This window comes from Sceloporus occidentalis, unplaced genomic scaffold (genome assembly GCF_023333645.1).
Source record: "Sceloporus occidentalis isolate IW3139 unplaced genomic scaffold, rSceOcc1.0.p SCAF_113, whole genome shotgun sequence".
In the NCBI taxonomy this organism is placed as follows: Eukaryota; Metazoa; Chordata; class Lepidosauria; order Squamata; family Phrynosomatidae; genus Sceloporus; species Sceloporus occidentalis.
This window is the reverse complement of record NW_028317093.1, coordinates 2,992,637-3,013,357: the sequence shown is the minus strand read 5'-3', so window position 1 is coordinate 3,013,357 and position 20,721 is coordinate 2,992,637. Positions and strand designations below refer to the sequence as shown.

At 35.7% G+C, this 20,721-nt stretch overlaps 1 protein-coding gene across 6 annotated transcripts in view; it reads left to right on the top strand.

The window, feature by feature from the left end:
• The first annotated feature begins 226 nt into the window (after positions 1 to 226).
• Positions 227 to 20,721, top strand: part of LOC149282552 (diacylglycerol kinase beta-like) — a 167,726-nt gene continuing 147,231 nt past the window's right edge. For 3 of the 6 annotated variants that reach the window (XM_089498075.1, XM_089498072.1, XM_089498073.1), the window contains exons 1-8: positions 227 to 296; positions 8,292 to 8,368; positions 9,959 to 9,979; positions 10,845 to 10,998; positions 12,624 to 12,767; positions 15,432 to 15,481; positions 16,216 to 16,290; positions 16,472 to 16,591. In XM_089498075.1, the coding sequence (XP_089354201.1) occupies positions 227 to 296; positions 8,292 to 8,368; positions 9,959 to 9,979; positions 10,845 to 10,998; positions 12,624 to 12,767; positions 15,432 to 15,481; positions 16,216 to 16,290; positions 16,472 to 16,591 (711 nt within the window). Of the gene's footprint in view, positions 297 to 8,291; positions 8,369 to 9,958; positions 9,980 to 10,719; positions 10,741 to 10,844; positions 10,999 to 12,623; positions 12,768 to 15,431; positions 15,482 to 16,215; positions 16,291 to 16,471; positions 16,592 to 20,721 lie in introns of those variants that run through there. The other 3 variants (XM_089498076.1, XM_089498074.1, XM_089498077.1) reach the window with 2 other exon arrangements.

Here is a 20,721-nt window from a genome sequence, read left to right as displayed (position 1 = left end):
AATGAGACTTACATTGTGACAGACTGATTGTAAATATTTCATTATATTTTCTATCTGTTACAGAATGTTAAAACATACAATGACTTCATAGAGGATTTCATCTCCGTTAATTATCTCTTCATTTTGGACTGAAGACTCTTGGGAATTGAAAGGAAATAATTTTAATTATTACTGTCTTCAAAGTGTCACATTTGTCCTCTCTGTAACTGGAATCTCTATGACCATAATGACTAACCAAGAAAAATGGGTCAATCTTAGCCCTGCAGAATTTTCTCAGCTTCAAAAGTATGCAGAATGTAAGTATAATTTACTTTGAACAGTTTAATCTTCATACTTAATTTCCAGTGTTTAAATGATTAAACACTCTACCTTTAGGGTGTATTGCAATGCTTTATTTACATATCACAATATATATATATATATATATATATATATATATATATATATATATATATATATATATATATATATTGTGTACATACTTTTTAGTGATAGGTAGTACCAAGACAGTATGGAAGTGGTTAAAATCATTAGTGTTAAAGAGAAGAAAGTTAACTTGCCAGTGAGGAAAGGGGTGTAAATGGGGCAGGGGGAGAAAGCATATGTTTTAAAGCATGAAATAAGATGAAGGTTGACAAGAAGAGAGAAGGGATAAAGATTGAAGGAAAGAGAAAGTGTAGAAATGTTTATGGAGAGTAAAGAAATAGTGAGTGTAAAAGGCAAGCTAGACCTAAATGAAAAAAGGTGAGAAGAGGTTATTTGCGGAGTTAAACATTAACTGGGTCAGATTTTAGTCAGGATCTAAATTCTGGTGTCTTGTGAAGAATTTATACATACATCTGTTTTACAGGTGTTACTGTTTACAGGCTTGCTGCATGCATTTTCTTGCATTCATTTTAAAATATTTGAGTTGGAACAGCAAAGGGGATTTTTATTTTATATTTCCAGTTATAGTGGTATGATATGTTTGGTTAACTTTTTTCACTGTTTACATATTTTAAACGTATTTCACTTTTTTTCATGTAAACTTTTGTTTCGTTGAAGATTCCTTTGGGGTCTTTATAGTGACATCACTATCGTAAATATGTTTCAGCCACAACCATTGCTAACAGATGTATACAATTAAGCATGTAGGCATGCCACATCCATAGACAAACATTGGCAGTAGAACGGATTGTACCGAAGAGCCAGGGCCGGCCGAAGACATAGTGCCGCCTGTGCACCAAGACCGAGCTAGAGGGCTCGCAGAGCCTCCGCTTAAAAAAAAAGGCGCATGGGGCAGCAAAGTGCCGCCTCTTCAAAAGTGCCGCCTGGGGCAATTGCCCCACTCTGCTCCATGGCAGGACCGGCCCTGCGAAGAGCTCAGTGACTTTAACCGTAATGCTGTCATAGAATGCCACCTTTACCACAAGTCAACTTCTGCCCTAAGATATCTGCCATGGTCCACGAGACTCAGCCAGCAGACTCGTTTTGCTCTCCCTGCCTGATGTGCCCCTGCTATTCAAAGCACACAGTGTTCTCACCTTGGCACAGCTCCATGTGTGCACTTTAATCTGCACACTGACAGTGCTCATTCAGGGACACTACATCCAGGGGGATCCAGAACACATGGTCAGCCTAATGTTGTAAAGCACAGAAGAATATCTTAACTGGTTAGGGAAATAAATGAATGCCCTTAAAATTAACCAGTTTCTTACCTAGAGTGACCCATTCGAAAATTAGAATAAATAAAGAAACTCTGTAGTGCAAATAAATTAGGTACAAAAAGGTGCCAGCTTGCCCTACTTTTCATGTTTACTCTGTTGAAAGGAAATAAAGCCATGCAAGGAGAAACCAAGATGAATGTTTTTTAAAGAGTTATGAACTGCAATGATGAGTAATACTTTTTTATGACAAGATATATTATAAATGAGTCACAATAATTTAAATCAAAAGACTTCACATTATCTCAAAACTAAACTGTAAATCACAAGAGATCTTGTAAAATTGTTAGGCATAATCCTCAAGTGTTTGAAGTATTTTTTAAAAAAAAATGAAGCTTTAAAAATTTTAGAATGTTTATGGCTCGAAGTTCATCCTGCATTGCTGTCTATCCAGTAATATGAATTAAGATTTATCGATAAACAGATAACAGCAAAACTGGGATAACCTAACCTAGGAAGTTCACAGGCTATCTGTAGCTCTCTTTGTCATTTCTGTAGAGACATGGCAAGCAATGCCGGCATAGTCCCAGCAAGTCTTTAGTGTTAAAAAACTAAGTGTGAAGTAAGAAAAAAATAGGCATGGATTGGGCATAATAGGGGCAATGAGTTTGTATGGCCACATACCACGGACATTTAGACCAAGGGAAATTCCCTTGGAGACTCTGGGTTAAACCTAGAGAGTTCTCAGGTATGGGTGATTAAATGTTGTTAAAGGTAACAAAATAAACATGAGTGATTTATATGGAAATTTAAACCTAAAAACATACCCCACCAATATTTAATATTTACAAAGCAGGAACCTCTCACCTCCACAGTCAAGATGCAGGAACCCCCTCTCCCAATGCCCCACTTTAGTAATGTTACAGGGACTATATCATTTTGCCCCCTCTACCTACAATGCAAGAGAAGGCACACTTCTCTTCTGATTACCTCCTTTCATTGCATGTTCTTCACTAATGCTTTCAGGCTTCGCTGGCCCCTGTACTGTGTGCCAGGCAGCGAGGGTCACCTCTCAACCCACAGTACAGTTGGTGAGACTGGGAGTGACAAATGACAGGACTGCTACCCCCAGCTCACTGGACAAAATCACTGCTTCCTGGGACAGGGGGATAGAGTCTCAGAATCAGCATTAGAAAGTTGAGTTGAGTTGAGTGACTCTGACAAGAGCCAAAATGTGATGGGTAGACAACTGGTTTAGAGCATCTCCAAAACTGCAGCTCTTGTGGGGTGTTCCTGGTCTGCAGTGCGCAGTGCAAAAAGTTGTCCAAGGAAGGACTATATATGTGTGCATTGGTTACCTGGAGAACACATGACACCAGGATGGATCCATGAAGGCCCCACCTCACAACTTACAGGACCTAAAGGATCTGCTGTTATCATCTTGGTGCCAGATACCACAGCACACCTTCAGAGGTCTAGTGAAGTCCCTGCACATTTAGGTGTAACCTGGACATTTGTAGGACATAAGCAGGTGTGAATAAGTATGTGTATGACAGGGTCTGTCTTCATCTGCTTCTGACTATGAAAAAATAGGGCTCTTTTTGTGTATCACATTGTAAGAAATGCTACACAAAATAGATGATCTTTCGCTTATTAATATTTGATCTTTCTGTAGACATTACCTCACTTAATGTAGTAAGCCTTTGAAGCCAGTTTATATTGTGAACTACCATTGTTTTAATTATGCATTTGATACATAAATTCCATAAGCTAGCATATTTTAGAGACATTGCGTACATAAACCAAATGTCAGTGACTCTACATATGAGACAACACACAAAAGGTGCCACTTCTGTATACATGCAAACCTGCAACAACAAATTACCATAGCAACTGGGATTATATAAGTATGATTGTTAGAAACGTTCAGATATGAAACCTTGCAAACACTGAGTTTGGCAGTAAAGAACATTAAAAAAACACATTTTAATTATTCAACTAGTGGCTCAGGAGCCATCAGCTCCTTCCTGTCCAGCTAGAGAACTAATTTTAATAATATCACAAACAAAACAAAGGGCTCTAATTATGCCCTCAATATGAAATATGCTATGATCTATAAACCAGATAACGTCTTTCTAGTAAGCAATACAAGGTCAATTAATAGAATTAAAATATTTTAAACGTTGTTTTGTTTATTTTCATCGTGAAAGGCTTGTAATTGGTTTAATATCAAGCTTCTTGTGCCAACAATCTCTTTCCTCTTCTACTTTTATTCTCCGCAATTTTTGCAAGAGACTTCTCAGAATATCTGGGAATGACCCAGGACTTGGCCACAAGAGATTCATAAAGAGAGTGTGTTTGAGTAAGGAGCCAGGATTCGACTCACAAAGGGACAACCACCCAAGAAAATTCAAATGGCCTGAAATGGGCAGTAAAGGGAAGGGACATAGTCCAACATAGCTCCCATCTGGAGATTAAAATGACCCAGAAGGCCAGTAATTACCTTCTATTTTTGAGCCTCTCGACAAATTCCAGTGAGTCCCCAGGTATGCATGTTGGGTTATACATTGTGTATGTGTCATGATATAAGAACGACCTCTATTTGTTTTTGCCTTTTTATTATGTTTTTAAACATAAACTGGAGTTACATCTGTCCTGGTAGCCTTTATCCTTAGATTTTTTTCTATAGTAGCACTTTATATATTATATTTAATTTGTTCTCTAAGTGAACATTGCAGATGTAGTAAAAAGTAAAATAGTACTTTTTAGTACTCTTACCGCTTATAATAATAAATCTATTTAAAGCATTATATTAGATTTGGCCAAAAAGACAAAAAACATATTTATTTTTTATCTGGCTATTATTATTATTAGTAATATTTATTGTCAGTATTTAAACAAAAGGTAGTTTTTAAACCATTCATATGTAGGGGTTTCAGACATGTATTAATTTTTTTTTTGCTAATTCACTTTTGTTTCCCCATAATAAATTATGCACACCTAGCAAGGCTGATAACATACAATCAATTAATTCCCCTACAATCCCAAAACGAAGAAAATTATAAACAGTGAGATATAATATGAGGTCGAGTTTAGTTTCCATGTTTCCCCCTTAACAATTAACCCTACTGTATCCTCAATCTAAAAATAAAATAAAACAATAAAGAAAACAAATGGATCTCTCTGGCTGTCTCTGACTCAAGGTCACAATGATGCAGGAAGAGAGAGAAACAGCAGACAAATCTCATTGTCACTGGAACACTGACCTCTGTGATTCGTTCATCACAGAGGTCAAATCATCATCGACATTGTGATTTTGGCCAGTGGGACAACTAACTCAGCATTGAAATTCTTTATTAAACCAGTTCTTGATTTCGCATTAATAGACAGCTGTATGCTGTATGTCATTTGTACGTGTTCTATCTCTGTTATCTTTGCCCAATCTATTAGATAAACACTCTTTGTCATACTGTCTGTGGTAAACAAGTTCAATCTTAATTACCCAAACATGACACTCTGACTAATGAAAGTTTATTCACTGCCATAAATCAGTTCATTGTGGTGTCTAAGCGGGGAAAGTCACCCTAAATATCCGACAACTGCCAACAATGGCAGCCTCCAGGTCTGCAGATAAATGAAGTTTATTGGAATAAAGTGAGATACAAACATTGTATACATCACTGCAAAAAAAAAAATATTAAAAAAATATTCCCTTTAATTTTAATTTCTCCTTAAATGTGACTCAAAAAACCATGACGGCATGGAACATCATTAGTAATATGAATGGGTAAAATGCAGTTGAAGCTGCCAAATAGAAGGGGAGAGATAAAGAGAAAGAAGAGAGACAGTGAGAAATGGAAGAGAAAAAAGAGATGAGGAGAAAAGGGGTAGATAATAAGAGAGATAGATAAAGCATTGGACAGACAAGGAGAAAGAAGAGAGGTAAAGAAATAGGGGAAGGGTAATGAGAAAGTGTTAGGGTAAGTAAGTGTATCTAAGGGCCAATAAGTATGTAGCTGACAGGGCAAGTGTGAGCTTGTATGTTTGTGTGTACATGCAAGCGTGAAAGTGTATTTATGTGTGTATGGGCAGGCATTTGTAAGGACAGTGTATGTATGTGTATTTTGACAGTCTATCCATACTATTACTGTTTTAGGCCTAAAGGGATTAGAATGATTCACTCTAACACACATTTAACCCAGGGATACTATTTTGTATAATTTTTAAATAAAAAAATTGTGTCCTTCCAGATGTTGTGCTGCAAATGTATCTATCACATACCAAGGATATGCAATTTGGTAATATAATCCAAATGCTACATTTTGGGTTGATTAAAGTAGGTGGAGCTTTGGGACAGTTGGTTTGGTAACCTTTCAAGTAAGTAATAGCTGTGCTGCAAAAGTTACCCTGGATTTTTTTTTTTTTTTTTTCTTACGCCAGTAGTTTACCTGTTTCCATTAAGTGTTAATCATGTTAGTTTTTGCTCTTATAGCATGTTAGACCACTAAAAATGGACTAAATTAAAAAGTATAAATAAAATGTGTGCTTCTTGACTCATCCATAATGTAGTGCAATATTTTATTAAATAGCAGGTAAGATATGAATGCATGGCTCAGGTTTATAGGGTTCATGTTTTCTAAAAAAGGGGAATACTGCCCTCTAGTGGAAATCTGTGTTTTAAATCATATTGGGTTAGATTTCATCTTGGAAATGAATCTCACACAAGTAATTGAACAGCAATCCTCCCATGCTCTGCACAGGAGAAAAAAAGAGCTAAAAAACAGTGATACATTTTTATCGGTAAATTAATTTGAGACAACAAACCTATTTTCTATGCCATTTTTTCTCCAATTACTATACATATAGGAGCACTTCAGTGGAACGCCGTACATTCCCAATTCCGCCCAGTTTTACTCATCCCCTACTTTTCAAGAGTAAACAAATACAATGCATTAAAATGTCTACCTACCATTTTCAAGACTTTTATCCTATAGTGAATATTGATAATTGTTCTTCAAGATGTGACATGTGAGTTGTGCTGAGTTTTACAGTTCAAATTTAGCTTGAGTAACAACTTGAAAGTTTGTTTGAGGGTAAGCAATACTTGATCATTTCTGGGTTAGAAACCATAATCAGTTTTTTAAAAGTATATTGATTTCTGAAATTTGCACATATATGATTACTTATTGGGTTTAGAAATATAGCATCTCATAGAAGACGTGTGGCTCTATGCCATTATATTACATGATGTTTTATAATACTAAGACATTATATGTTCTCCTGTTTAGTGCAAAATACATTTTATAAACACAAATTAATCTGGAATTCCTCTTAGCAGTACTCAGTTACAACCCTTATCCTTATTACTTTAATAAAGGATACTGATATGCAGTTTAATACAATCCTCAAGTTGGCAAGAGTGTTATTCTAACTTGTCCTATAGTTTACATGGCCACGGAAAGAAAAGACAAACAACTTCCAAACTCCTTCCAAAATGAAACCTCATAAATATTTGAGAATGCTCTGATTCATTCAGTAATAAATCATTCAGCCCGGATTATTTGTTGAAATCTGTGGTTTTCAGAAACTCTCAGGAAAGGATATTGAGTCTGAATAACATCACAGTCTGTATTTCGCAAATCCTCAGCGTAGCACAATTACCACAAATAAAATCCCCAGATTATAACAGTGATATCAGACATACACCACTTAAAGTGTCTATGTTACTAAAGCAGGTTCTATTTCCAGATCTTCATGCAAAGTCCCAAATGACTAAAATCTGATTAAAATGGCTAAACTAATCTCTTCTGAAAGTCCCAGCAGATAATGAAATAGAAAAGTTGATGGATCGCTTTAGTAAATCCAGTAAAAAAAAAGCATTATATCAAATGTTTATATAAAGTCTGCAAATGTTCCATTTGCCATCTAGTTATTTTTTTATTATTATATTTCTTTTTTTTATTGGATATGTCCATGGTAGACATAGTTTTGCAAGCATTTTTCAAGCCACTGAGAAGTTGAGATCTTATTTACATCAAAACTGTATCAACAAATGGCTCTAGGTTGGAATTTTTTGGCATTTGGTATTGCTGCTGCACAAACTTTAATCACAGCTCTTACGTGGCCTCCTCGCAAATCATGATGTAGTCAAGCCAGGATATGATGTCATATGTCAGTGTTTGGCTGGTGATGGCTAAGGTAGATGATCCTGACCCTGTTTATACCACCACCCCTGCCTGCCTATAATCACACCCATGTCCCAGTTCAAATACCTTAAATATTGTATTGCATGTGTGTGTAAGACATGCATTTGACGCTTTTTATAGTTACTCAGTCCTTTAACATGTAACTCCTAATACTCAGAAGTAAATTTACTTTAAAAAATAGCTGGAAGCACTAATTAAAGGTGTATTTGTAATTTCAGGCAAATGCTATGTTTAAAAGAACAGTAAATGTTTATTTAATGTTAAAAATCCATAAGCTGTGGTGTTCCTTTTTGTATGATATCGGTGTCTTGAGATATTTTAGATTTATTGCCATTATGTATGCAGTGTGTATTATGTTTGTATTGCTGTTTTTAGTAGTGCTTGGTGTTTTTTTGGTAAATATATTCAAATGTGCTTAAACCTGTATTTGTTTTCATTTAAGATTCAACCAAAAAGGTCAAAGATGTCTTGGAGGAGTTCCATGGCAATGGGGTTCTGGCAAAATATAATCCTGAAGAGGTATGTTTTTGTACTTAAAATACAGGAGACATGAGTTCATTAAACAGCAGAGAAATAGGTTGTAGTTGTAGTGTTTGTTTTCTGTTAAATAAAAAAATGTTTTAATAGTCTTTAATGGTCAGGTTTTCCTTCCAGGTAACAAAAATAGTGTTGCTGGGATAATGCTGATCCAGGGCAGCATCCCCAGGCCTTGCACAGCCGCCGTTCATACTGCTGTGTTATGATGTCATATTCCAGTAGTCCTCCTATTAAGGACATGTGGAGCCTTTGTGATATGTAGGCTAATTTTATATAAAATAGAAATATTAAAGCTTTAATAATGACAGAATCTGTTAACTTTAAGATTACAAAATAGTAGCAGTACACTTTAACAAAGAAACAACATAAAGATATTCAGCGTCTTCTATAAAATAAACCTTACTGTGCTTTAATGAAAGAAATTGCATTGCAGTGTTGTTGTCAAGTAATCTGTTTTTGCTGCACCGAGCTGCGCAATTTTCCCTTTTCTTGTAATCTTTATTATATCTGCAGGCTTTCTTCACTCCAAGCACCATGACACTGCTTTCATGTAGTTGTTGACAGCTTTTCTCCTACTTCCCGTGATCAAACACACATAAAACTAAAAATAAAAATATTACTTTAGCACTTTTTTCATTTTCTCATATCAAAGGCGCTGTCATACTTGGAGCACAACCCACATCCCTAGATCTAGGTTTTTATATTATTGTACATCGGCCTTTTGCAGAAATGCTCAAAGTAGTAACACAATCAAAGATGACTATGCCAGACAGAGGTCTCTTTTACTATTGACCGAAACAACCTCAATTATATGTTTTGATATCCAATAATCTCACAGTTCTCACAAGGAATTGTGCCTTATTCCTGTCTATACATCAAAAGCATATGTGCTTAAGTGCAGTATATATAAATTAAGTGCATTTGAAGACTTAAATTAACTGAAGAATTGACTGAACTTAAAGAATACTCTTAATGTGGGTAGGAAAGAGTCATGTATTCAGAGACAGCTGAAAAGTTAGGGTAGGTGTTGCAATTCCTTTTTCCCTGTTTCTTTAGAGTTGTTATTTTTTAGCTGTATTTTAGTATTGTCTGTTGTTTTTTGTGATTATGTATTTGGAGGACATGTGGTTATGTTGCCCTCATACTGTTACCTCAATAAGTAGGACACTAAATATGGTGCATGTTACACACTTCTTCTTTCTTTACCCAAAATACTTTTTTTGTGTATAACTCCTATCTGTGCTTCCAGAGGCCCTCCAATATGGCAAAGATGCTTTTAGGATAAGTGAATTGATCAAATAGATTGAGTGACTGATTAAACATCTGAAGTGTTGGGAGGAACTGCTGTTCTATTCTTTGTTTGTCCTGTTATGGCTGCTTGTTTCTGTTGTTGGGGTCATAAAGAAAGGAGTTCAGGTGTGAGAACCTCCAGTATATACATATAACATAAGCACACAATGTACATAATGCATAATGCATAATGTACATCTAAAAGCCTCCATGTTAATAATATTGTATAGAGAAATTTGGCAACTCCAATTAACTTTTTCTCTTTCTTTTCTTTCGTGTCAGAAGCAAGACATTCTAAAGCAAGTATGTATTCCAATATATGAATATATAGATATTTGTATTCACTTGTGACCTTTTTTAAAATGCATGTCAATTATCATTTTATGGTTATTATCTTATTCTGTGAAGCTTTTGTGTTTTGCTCTCACAGCTGTTAAAATTTGAACATTTTGGAGGTTGTGCTCCTGGTCTGCCAATTAAAACTAATTATTAATAGAGCATTTACATTTCTTCTGGTCTTTAATTAACTATAAGGAAATATATACATGCGGTTCAGCATTAACCTAACCACCATTTTGTTAATTCACAAAACAATGTAATCATGGACTAATGATGAAGGAGTGCTGTTATTTTTGTTGCTAACATTAACAATACACTTATTTCATTTACAAAAAAAAAAGACAAAAATAGGATGGGTCATAGATTTCATACAGAAAAGTAGTAGTTTTTGATAGGAGAAAGCCATGCTGTAGAATCTGATGGTATTAAATAAATAATAATAATAATAATAATAAACTAAACTTGTATATTTTAATAGTATTAAATCTGACCTAAACACAGTGTTTTAAAGCTAACCCAACGTATGACACAAAGAATATGACACCGGGAAATTACGTTTGATTTTCTATTTTGTAAATAACTTTTGACTCTCAAGAGACTTTGCAAATCTCTACAAAATATTGTTTTGCATGATATATAAAACTGCTTAATGGGACCAAAGAAAGATGCATACGAAACCTACCTAATGATTATAAAATTATCCCATGAGGCTCTAAAATTCTATGGTGCAACCATGTTTTTATCCCATTAATGAGAACATTTACTACATAGAATTGCAGTAAATATTAATTTTGCTTTCCTAAACCTAACATTTTTTTGTTTAAATCAGACAATTGACTTCGAAGGGTTCCAGCTATTTATGAAAACTTTTCTGGAGGCTGAGTTACCAGATGATTTCTGCAGACATCTGTTTATGTCTTTCAGTAACAGATTCCAAAATCCCAGCCCATCACTTCAGAGTAGAACCCAGCTGCTCTCTGGAGGTAAGTAAAACCGGTATTTAAAATTATAAGACAGAACCTGAGCATTTTTCTCGTACACCTTCTTCAGTTTTTACTTAAAGAAGAAATATATTTCTCTGAAGAACAGCTTCATCTTTGCTAGATGTATTTATAAGACTGCATGTCTACATTTTTAAGTTAGCTTACATTATTGACAACTATTTCATTTCAACTTAATGTGTCTGTTTTGAAAAAATGTATTTCATTTTATTTATATATTAAGTTTTTTGACACACATGTATATATTTATATGATTTCTGTATGATATCAGGCTCCAGTACAAAAGCCAGTCATTTTGTAATACATCAGTGTGTCCTTTACCGTCCATGTTTTCCACAAGGGTCATGATTTACTGTGTAATGCAATGGCTACCCATCTTCTCTTCTAACATACTATACAATCCTCCATAAATCATCTAACATGTGCCTAAATTTTAAAAAGTGCTTCATATAATACAAAAGAAGCTTTGGGTCCTAAATTTATATAGAGGAGCAAGCTCTTTTTTCCCAATTTGTCTCTGCTTCCTGCCTCTTGCACTCTTTTTCTGTTCGAATTATTCCTCACTCTTTGTCAAGTTCTTTTCTCCTATCTCTTTTTTTAACCTCACTTGCTGACATGCTTTTCTTTTTTTTATTTTCTTCTCTGTCTTTTACATGTTTCATCCTCACAATGACATCATTTTTTTTTTGTATTATATATATTATTATTTTTATGATTTATTTAATATTATTTTTTAAATGAATTAACTTTTTTTTTTTCTGCTTTTCTCTTTCAGGACGGGAGGGGGAGTGAGAGAGATGGTTTCTCACTCCCCTCCCCGCGATCCCCCTGCACCGATCACACTGTGATCTCTATGCATGTCCTCACAGACCTGCATAGAGATCGCAGCGTCTCTGTGCCTCATCGGAGCAGTGACGTAACCCGGAAGGGAATGCCTGATCGCGCGTTTGCAACTGCGCGATCGCGCAATCGGGCACTTTCAACCGTAACAGCTTACCGGCTTTCATGCCGGAAGCTGTTACGGGAGATCGGGCAGCAGAAAGCCGGCGATGCCGGCTTCTGCTGCCAGGGAGGAGTCCAGGCTGTCAAACGACAGCCTGGTCTCCCGTGCAGCGGCAGGGATGTGTCCCTGACGCTGCACGAAGGGCTGGACGTACCGGGACGTCCATAGGGGTTTCTTTGTGGGCGTTTTTTGGACGTCCCGGTACGTCTATAGGGGATTGAAGGGGTTAAAACAATGAAATCACTTTCACAGTAGATAATAAACCTGTAGCTCTCCTTAACAAATTTTAGAGCTAAGAATGTAAAAGGGAGATTGGGAAGTACGTGAACTGCATGGATGATCAGAGAGAGTATGTATGTATGTATGTATGTATGTATGTATGTGTAAGTGTATGATGTTAGTGTGTGTGGGTTGGTTTGTGGATTTGTATGTATGTGTAAGTATCTGATGGTAGTGTGGTTGTATGTGTGTATGTGAAAGGTGTTTACACACACTTACACACTCATGCTAGAAGACATACTTATACATACACACTCACAAATGCACAAATTTATCAAAAATATACTGTTTTTCATAATAATAAAATTGTTTTTGTTTCCTCTAGGTCTTAGAATGAATTACAGAAGTAATAGTTCCTCCAGATCATCTTCTCCTGTGTCTCTGAGACCTCCAGAATTAATCCATCTTAAAGATATTGTTTGCTATTTATCTCTACTTGAAAGAGGAAGGCCAGAAGATAAACTTGAATGTATGCATATAATGTTAATAATACTAACAAACGTTATGTGCCGTGTTATTTTTATAGGATATGCAGTTGTGATGAACCCATGACTACCATTTTTTTATGTTTTCTGATGTTCTGTATGAAAAGATGAATAATGTCATATTTATTTCCACCTCATGCAATGTGTTTGTCATATATAGGATAGTAGTAAGAATATTCAGCCTGCAGGTCTCCAGTTGCGTTTTGCTGCCACCTGCTGTTACTTACGTGTAACTATGAAATATTTTATAGGGTTTTTTTGTATAGTCCATCTTAATCTTGAGCTGCTGTTAAAAAGATTGAACTAGATTAGGGCACTAATGTTCAAGAAAGTGTATTCATATAACGGCATGAGTTCCACACTCCTGATTTAGGTAGCATTCGTGTTGTTCTTGGTGGGGTGGTGGTATACATTTTGCAATTTGTAACATCTAGTCGCATTTTAAATAACAAAACTGTATAATATTTCTCATGACATAAAATTATGTTAACATTTACATAACATTGCCACAGATTTAAAGTATATAGTTAATGTTAAATCTATACCAGTGGACCCCTGGCATTAATGGCAGCTGGCATTTATAATTAACCTTTCCTTATGGATTCATACAGACTTGCAGCCTGAAAACCTGGTTTACCAGAACAAAATGACAATTTGTTTAAGTATTTGTGTCATACTCTAATGACATGCAATCTAGATGGGCAAAGTGAAATTTGAGGCTGGGCACAGACTTTTCTCTATATTAATTTTTATATAAAAACAATTCAGCACAATCATTTTTCCAAAGCATACTTCTCAGATATTTTTTATTGAATGAAAATGCTATCGGCTGGATGGCTTAAGTAATCACATCAATTCTTTATAATGGAAATTTTTGTTTAGACGTTCATAGGTCATGGCTTATTATTAAATATTTGCGCAAGTGACTCCAGATCATTTGATGTCATTCTTTCCAACACATATAGATCAGTGAGTCATTATCAGCTTCTTTTCAATAAAATACATAACTGTCAGACTTAATTCAACTTAATGCAGTCAACAATCATAAGAAGCATTTCATCCACATAGAACAATTAAAAGGAATACATGCTCACCAATTATTCTTGAAACCCCATAACGCAAAATAAGAGACTTTGGGGTTTATTTATAATATACATTTTAGTGCAAAGTTTTAAAAGGTCTTTCTCCCCTGAGCAGCCAAAAATAATGTACATGCTGATTGGAGACAGATCAGAGACAGTTTTAGTGCTACTTTTAGTTTCTTATTTTTAAACTTGATTGTAAATTATTCTAATATATTCAATGAATTATTATAAACTATTTATATTGAAATTGCATGAACATTTTTACCGAAATACTGAAATAAAATGTCTGTGATGTTAAAACTGGAATCCTCAATTACCCCAAAGTAGCTTAATTAGTTCATTAATATCCAGCTTGCTACTTTGGGAAACTACTTGATTAAGCATGTCTTAAAGTGCTAAGATGGTTTTTGTATAATGCATTTATTTGCACTCAATGAACTAAAGTGTCGAGCATTAAAATGGGGGAGGTGAGATTTGCATTATTATAATTATATTGACAAACCATTTTTGTGTAGGGAAGCAATTGGAAAAATATTGTTTTTTTTGTCCCCAGTAGGGAATTCTCATTATTGTTATTAAGATGAAAAAACTAAGATGAACTGTTGCATTATGTAAAGAGGACCCTTTTTGTAGATTTACAATCTAGAGAGAATGGGGTGTAGGAAAACATATAGAGAAAAAGCAAGCTATAGTATCATAAGATGAATGAGATAGTTGTATGAGTGGGAGATAGATTCTACTTGAACTTGGAGATTAGGTGGAAGCGAGTTCCAGAGTACTGGGTCAGCACAGTTTAAGTCTTGTATGCGTGAAAAATGAATATAAGAAAAGGAGTGTATAGATCAAGTATGGGAGTATTTTGTTATGAGGGCCAAAATGTATGGGGAAGCGGTATTGTGGAGACCTTTGCATATTAGTATAAGGATTAGGAAAACATCTGATCCATTTTTCTACAACCCTTTCAGTATAGCGTCATTATAAGCCTTGAGATGATAGAGCCAGTGCACAGCTTCACAATAGAGAAGCAAAAAGACCGTCAATTGACCATCCTTTCTTTTTATCCACCCTGTAGAATGAGTAGTTAATACAGTGTGCATGAACCTGTCACTTATCTGCTCCTTCCTCTTCAATGGATGTCCAAATAAAGTTAGGCAATGTATATTTTCTGGGGTATTAGAAGGTTGTACTCACTAGATCTCACCCCCCAACATTTCAGCATCCATGTCTTTGTCAACCTAGGGACAAACAAAGTATATACCTGTACCTGTGTACATCATTTCTGGCAGCTGCCATAGGCACAGAGGGGGGGGGAGTTGTCGTGATGATATTACACAACCCTTCATGTAAGACACATGTAGACATCAATGGCTCTGAATCACATGCTGAACCCGCTACCTTTTGTTTTTTACAAAGTCTCTCCTGGGAATGCTTTGTGGTACTTGATTCTGCTAAAGTAATTTTGCATATTTTTCCAGTTTACTTATGACTGCATGTCCAAAATGTAATACTGTAATAATAATTTAAAATGATTACTGTAGCAAGTAATGATTTGCTTTGTTTCAGTTATGTTTCGACTCTATGACACAGATGGAAACGGATATTTGGACAGCACGGTAATTTTCATTAATAGTATTCTATATCTCAGTCTGTCTATGGAATAAACGCATATACAAATGCAACAGTTATAGAACAAGAAACCCCTATGTGGAGGTAGAAGAGTTATCCCAAAAAATAATATTGCAAGCGGAAAACATAATTAGTACATATAATAATGAAAAAGGCAAAGGCTGTGGAAAATAGATTTACAAATGAGCATGATTCCCTTAAACTCTTGGTGGATACAACTATACAAATGTTGCAGATTTCTTTTGGTCTAGAATTGTTAAAATCTTATCACCATCAACAATTCTTCAAACTGAAACATGTAAATTATAGCAAGTCACGAATTTGAATTCTTCAAATGGTAAATGGGTTTTGCATTTTGGGTGCTGTGGTCAGGGGCAGCTCTTTTTATTGTGGGGGTGGGTTAATGATTAATGAATGATTAATAGGAGACCCACCTTGAACACAAGTAATAAAAAACATGGTGAAGCTGAGGAATGCAGTATTTATGACTACAAATGTATTTTTAACAACAATCTATATCAGAAATATTTGTCACACCTTTGTAAGGATCTCCGTAAAGTGGCCATTACGTCGATGGGGGCTCTTTGCAGCTGCTTCATTTGTTGCTTGTAAAGTAGCATAATCTCTGGCTGTGGTACATCATCACTATGCAGTGTAATATATATATATATATATATACAGTTACCAAGACAACATCTGATAATTGTTGTTTTTCTTCCAGGAACTAGAATGTATCATCACACAGATGATGCACGTTGCTGAATATTTAGAATGGGATGTCACCGAGTTGTGTCCTGTAAGTTTAATCTTCTATGCATACATTGGGGTAACATGCTGATAATGTTGTCGTGCTACTTCCTTTAATTACATATATTTAATAATAAACTTACATTTAATAATATAGTAAGGTACTCTTGCATATTGGATAAAGATTATGATGATTACAAGTGTTATGCTCTATCTCTTAATATTTGTAGATACTACGGGAGATGATGGAAGAAATCGATTATGACCACGATGGCACTGTGTCACTAGAAGAATGGATTCAGGGAGGAATGACAACAATCCCATTACTTGTTTTACTTGGCCTAGAAAACGTAAGTGTTTTGTAATTATTCAGACACTATATCTCAAAACAGTAAATATGACGGTAATGGTCTAAACACAACCCATAGGTAGCTGTGTGTGCAGGTGCTTGCATAATTAATACCCGACACTTACACCAATTATTAAAATCACATTGATTTCTACATATTAAGTTACTATATGTATGTGTATATATAGATATATATCCTACACTAATTTAGATGCAGAGCTAAACGGGATGGACATCTGCATCACTTACAACACTAGCTGCATTAATTCTAAGTATACTGTTCTCACTCATCTGCATATTAACATAAAATAAGGGGCAGACACCTTAGCACAGGAAGCACAACCTGCTCTCACCCTACTACAGGAAGTGCCAATGGAATAAACCACTTGACAGTGGGGAGGTGGCATCTATTCTTTGAACCAATGTTCTCTGTAGCTCATGTGCCCCAAAATCACGTAGAGTAACAGTAAATTTCAAGTTTAAGAAGGGAATTTGGGAAAGTAAAATACATTGTTCTTCTTCTAAATGCTTAGTTCAGTTACATAAAAAGTCTTGAAATGCCCTACCCCCACTCCAGCCACGCTTCTTAACACACTCCTCTGGTACAAGCAGCCACTGCATGTAACATACCAAAAATGTTAATTTATCTTGAAGGGGATAAAAGCAATAAAATATAATGAGCATATATAAAGAACTGGTACAAATAATCAAGCGTTACAGAGCAATCCAGTTTGTTTTTTTTGCTTGAAAAAGGTGGTTATAATGGAATTTCTAGACACATTACATAATGATTGTATCACTTTATCTGGCCACTAGATGGCAACTTTCGACTGAGGAACCTGATAATTCCACATTAAACTTTTGTTATTTTTTATAATAACTAGCGCTGACAACTAGATATTCGGATAATCAAGAGAACAAAATGTATAAACAAAACTTATAAAAGAGGCAAACATATGTCATATGTTTATAGAAGTTTGAATGTTCTTTGCTAAATTTACCTAATTTCAACTTTATACCAGAGAGGTCCAAAATCAGTCATACTCTAAATAAGTTATTTTTGGGTCAATTTATCACTTGCATTAAGTACCTGAAGAAGTTATATTCAGTTTTTCCTCCATTTTTCCTTAATTAAATTAAACAATTTAAGTTGCTAATTTTTACTGAGAGGTGGATGTATCGGCTGCGGCACTAAACAAGCTGTGCTAGGTTGACATTCCAGCTCCTTAAAAAATCTGAATTCTCACATTATTATACTAAAGGTATTATCTTAACCAAAATTAGCGTATTAGGAAAATAACAGCAATTATAATAGATACAACAGGTCCAAAACTAATGTAATGCCGATGTTTGAAGGCAAATGGAAGGGTAGAGCAGAGAGGTTTTTTAGAAAGGAAGTTCATAAAGTCAGAATTAAACATGTATTTGAGAGAAAGGAGGGCATTTGATGATCTATGTTGATCAGGATATTAAAAATATTAGGTTTAATAGATTTTAAACTGAGATATGTTAGCAAACCAGAGAAGAAAATAAATTAATAAAGTAAATAGAGAAATAGAATTCAAATAATCTCAAAATATTTTGTTATGTTTGGATACATCAAATGCAGGGAGGGATTAAAGGGAGTAGACATATTGATGTTGACTTAAGTGTACTAAAATCACTGGTTGTTGACTAATACAGCTATTAGGGAATCCATTAATTGCAGTTAAAATTGAGTGATTTTGCCAACATAGTGGTATAGTGGTATAGTGGTTGATGGCAGACGAGCCCCCAATCCGGCGACAGAGGCTCCTACAGACTTTTAAAATCCTGGTGCCGCAACTTGGCCGGGGGAGACCACCGTTAAAGGTCCGTACAAACGACCAATACAGTCTCCCCAGGCCAACTTCCGCCGTCATGAGTTAAAGGGCCATGCAAGCGACTCTATTGGTTGCCTGCAGGGGCCTCCTCTGGGATCAACCAATTGATTGATGCCCGAGGAGGCCCCTGCAGGTGACCAATAGAGTCGCTTGCACGGCCCTTTAACTCCTGACGGGGAACTTGGCCTGTCTCTCCGCCCCAAGAGTTAAAGGTCTTTAACTCCAGACGGCTAACCTACGGATTTCCGCTCCTGCTAGCCCCTGCGATGCTGCGTAGATAAGGTAGGCTAGACGGGGAAGGGACCAGGGAGATTGGTAAATGGAGAAGAAGACAAATACTTCGTCTTCATCTTCGTATGCATTTTGCCACCGCTATGTTTGTATGTTTGGTATTCGTGCTGAACAACAAAAATGCACCCTTCGTGTTCGTTTTCATGTTCCCCCCGAATACGAATGCACAAGTCTAATGCATAGCATGGTAAAAAAAATTGGCAGAAACACGACAAATAAACATAAATATACACTATAACAGAAAGTAAAGTGTATATACATCCAAATATAACAAAAATGTAATAATAATATTTATCGTTCTGGAAGCAGAAAAGAAAGAGGATTTATTGATGTTTGGGAGACTTTATATATACTCTGTTGTAAAATTATTGGAGATTCTATAACTGGCAAAAATTCAGTTGTTGCCTAGTTTTTTCTTTGCTGCTGTTGGGAAACAATTAAAGGAATACATAGGATGATATAAAGCCTCTTGTCTTGTGATATACCGTATCTGCTCGATTATAAAACAAGGTTTTTTCCAGAGCAAATGCTCTGAAAAATACCCCTCGTCTTATGATCGGGGTCGTCTTATAATCAGACCGCAACTAGGTCTGACCGACCTGGATCCTCCTGTCTCCCCCCCCAACTTACCGGTACTTCTGAGTCCCCGGTGCTTAGTGCGGGCAGCGTGTAGAGCTCTACTCAACTCCCGTAGAGCTCTACACGCTGCCCGGACTACGCACCGGGGACTCAGAAGCTCCGGTAAGTTTGGAGGAGGGAGGGGGAGGGAGTGTTAAATGGGGGGCATAAGGCATTTCTGGAGGCAGAGTGGTCTGTGAAATGCCTTTTAACCCCCTTAATGCCACTCTGCCTCCTGAAATGCCTTATACCTCCCTATATGCCACTCTGCCCCATAATATGCCTTTAACCCCCTAAATGCCAGAGTGGCATATAGGGGTATAAAGCAATTCTGGAGGCAGAGTGGCACATAGGGGGTCAAAAGGCATATCATGGGGCATAGTGGCATTTAGAGGGTTAAAAGGCATATCATGAGGCACAGTGGCATATAGGGGGTATAAGACATTTCTGGGGCAGAGTGGCAAGCCAGGGGGCACATGTGCAGGTTGAAAAAAAAAGGAAATAAAAACAAAATATTTTTCTCATTCATAGCTTTTATTAAAAAAAAAATGTTCACATAGTTTACATCAATTAACATTTACTGGTAAAAAAAATTTCCCATAGGGTCGTCTTATATTCAGGCTTTTTCTTTTTTTTCATACATTAATATTCAGATTTTGGGGGGTCGTCTTATAATCGAGCAAATTGGTAATTGGTAATTATGGTACTATAAATGTCTGAAATTTAAGCATTATAGAGTTAGCGCCATCTAGTGTTCAACAATTATTATTACACCAGGCCATATGCTATGAAAAAGAGATCAGTTAGAAATTTGTGAAAAAATACTACAGCCATCTAAATCAGGGGTTAGGAAATCCAGTCCTCAAGGACTGCATACAGGCAAAAAATCTGTGTATATTTGCCTAAAGAAAGTAGTATTAGTACTTTCGAATTATGGCCTCCGACAGGGGTTGTGATCTAAATTCAACATTGTAAAATATTTGCTAACATAAATAAAGAAGCATCTTATTAACTGAATAGAACTGTGAATATTAATGTTATAATTATAATAAATTGTAATCTCAAATTGTTATGCCCTGATTGCCCATTGTACAATGCATTGTACAAAGCTTCAATGGAGGCACTACATAATAATGTATAATAAGTATATATATATATATATATATATATATATATATATATATATATATATATATATATATACCTGAAACATGCTTTAGCCAAAAGAAAAATGCCCTTCTCCTCATTAGTTCGACCAACATCGTTGTTAGTGAACACTCCCTATGTTCTTTGACAGATTCCTTAACTAAAGGTAAGATCCTGTCCCTAGCTGCTGACACCTTTTCAGGTGGAAAACACT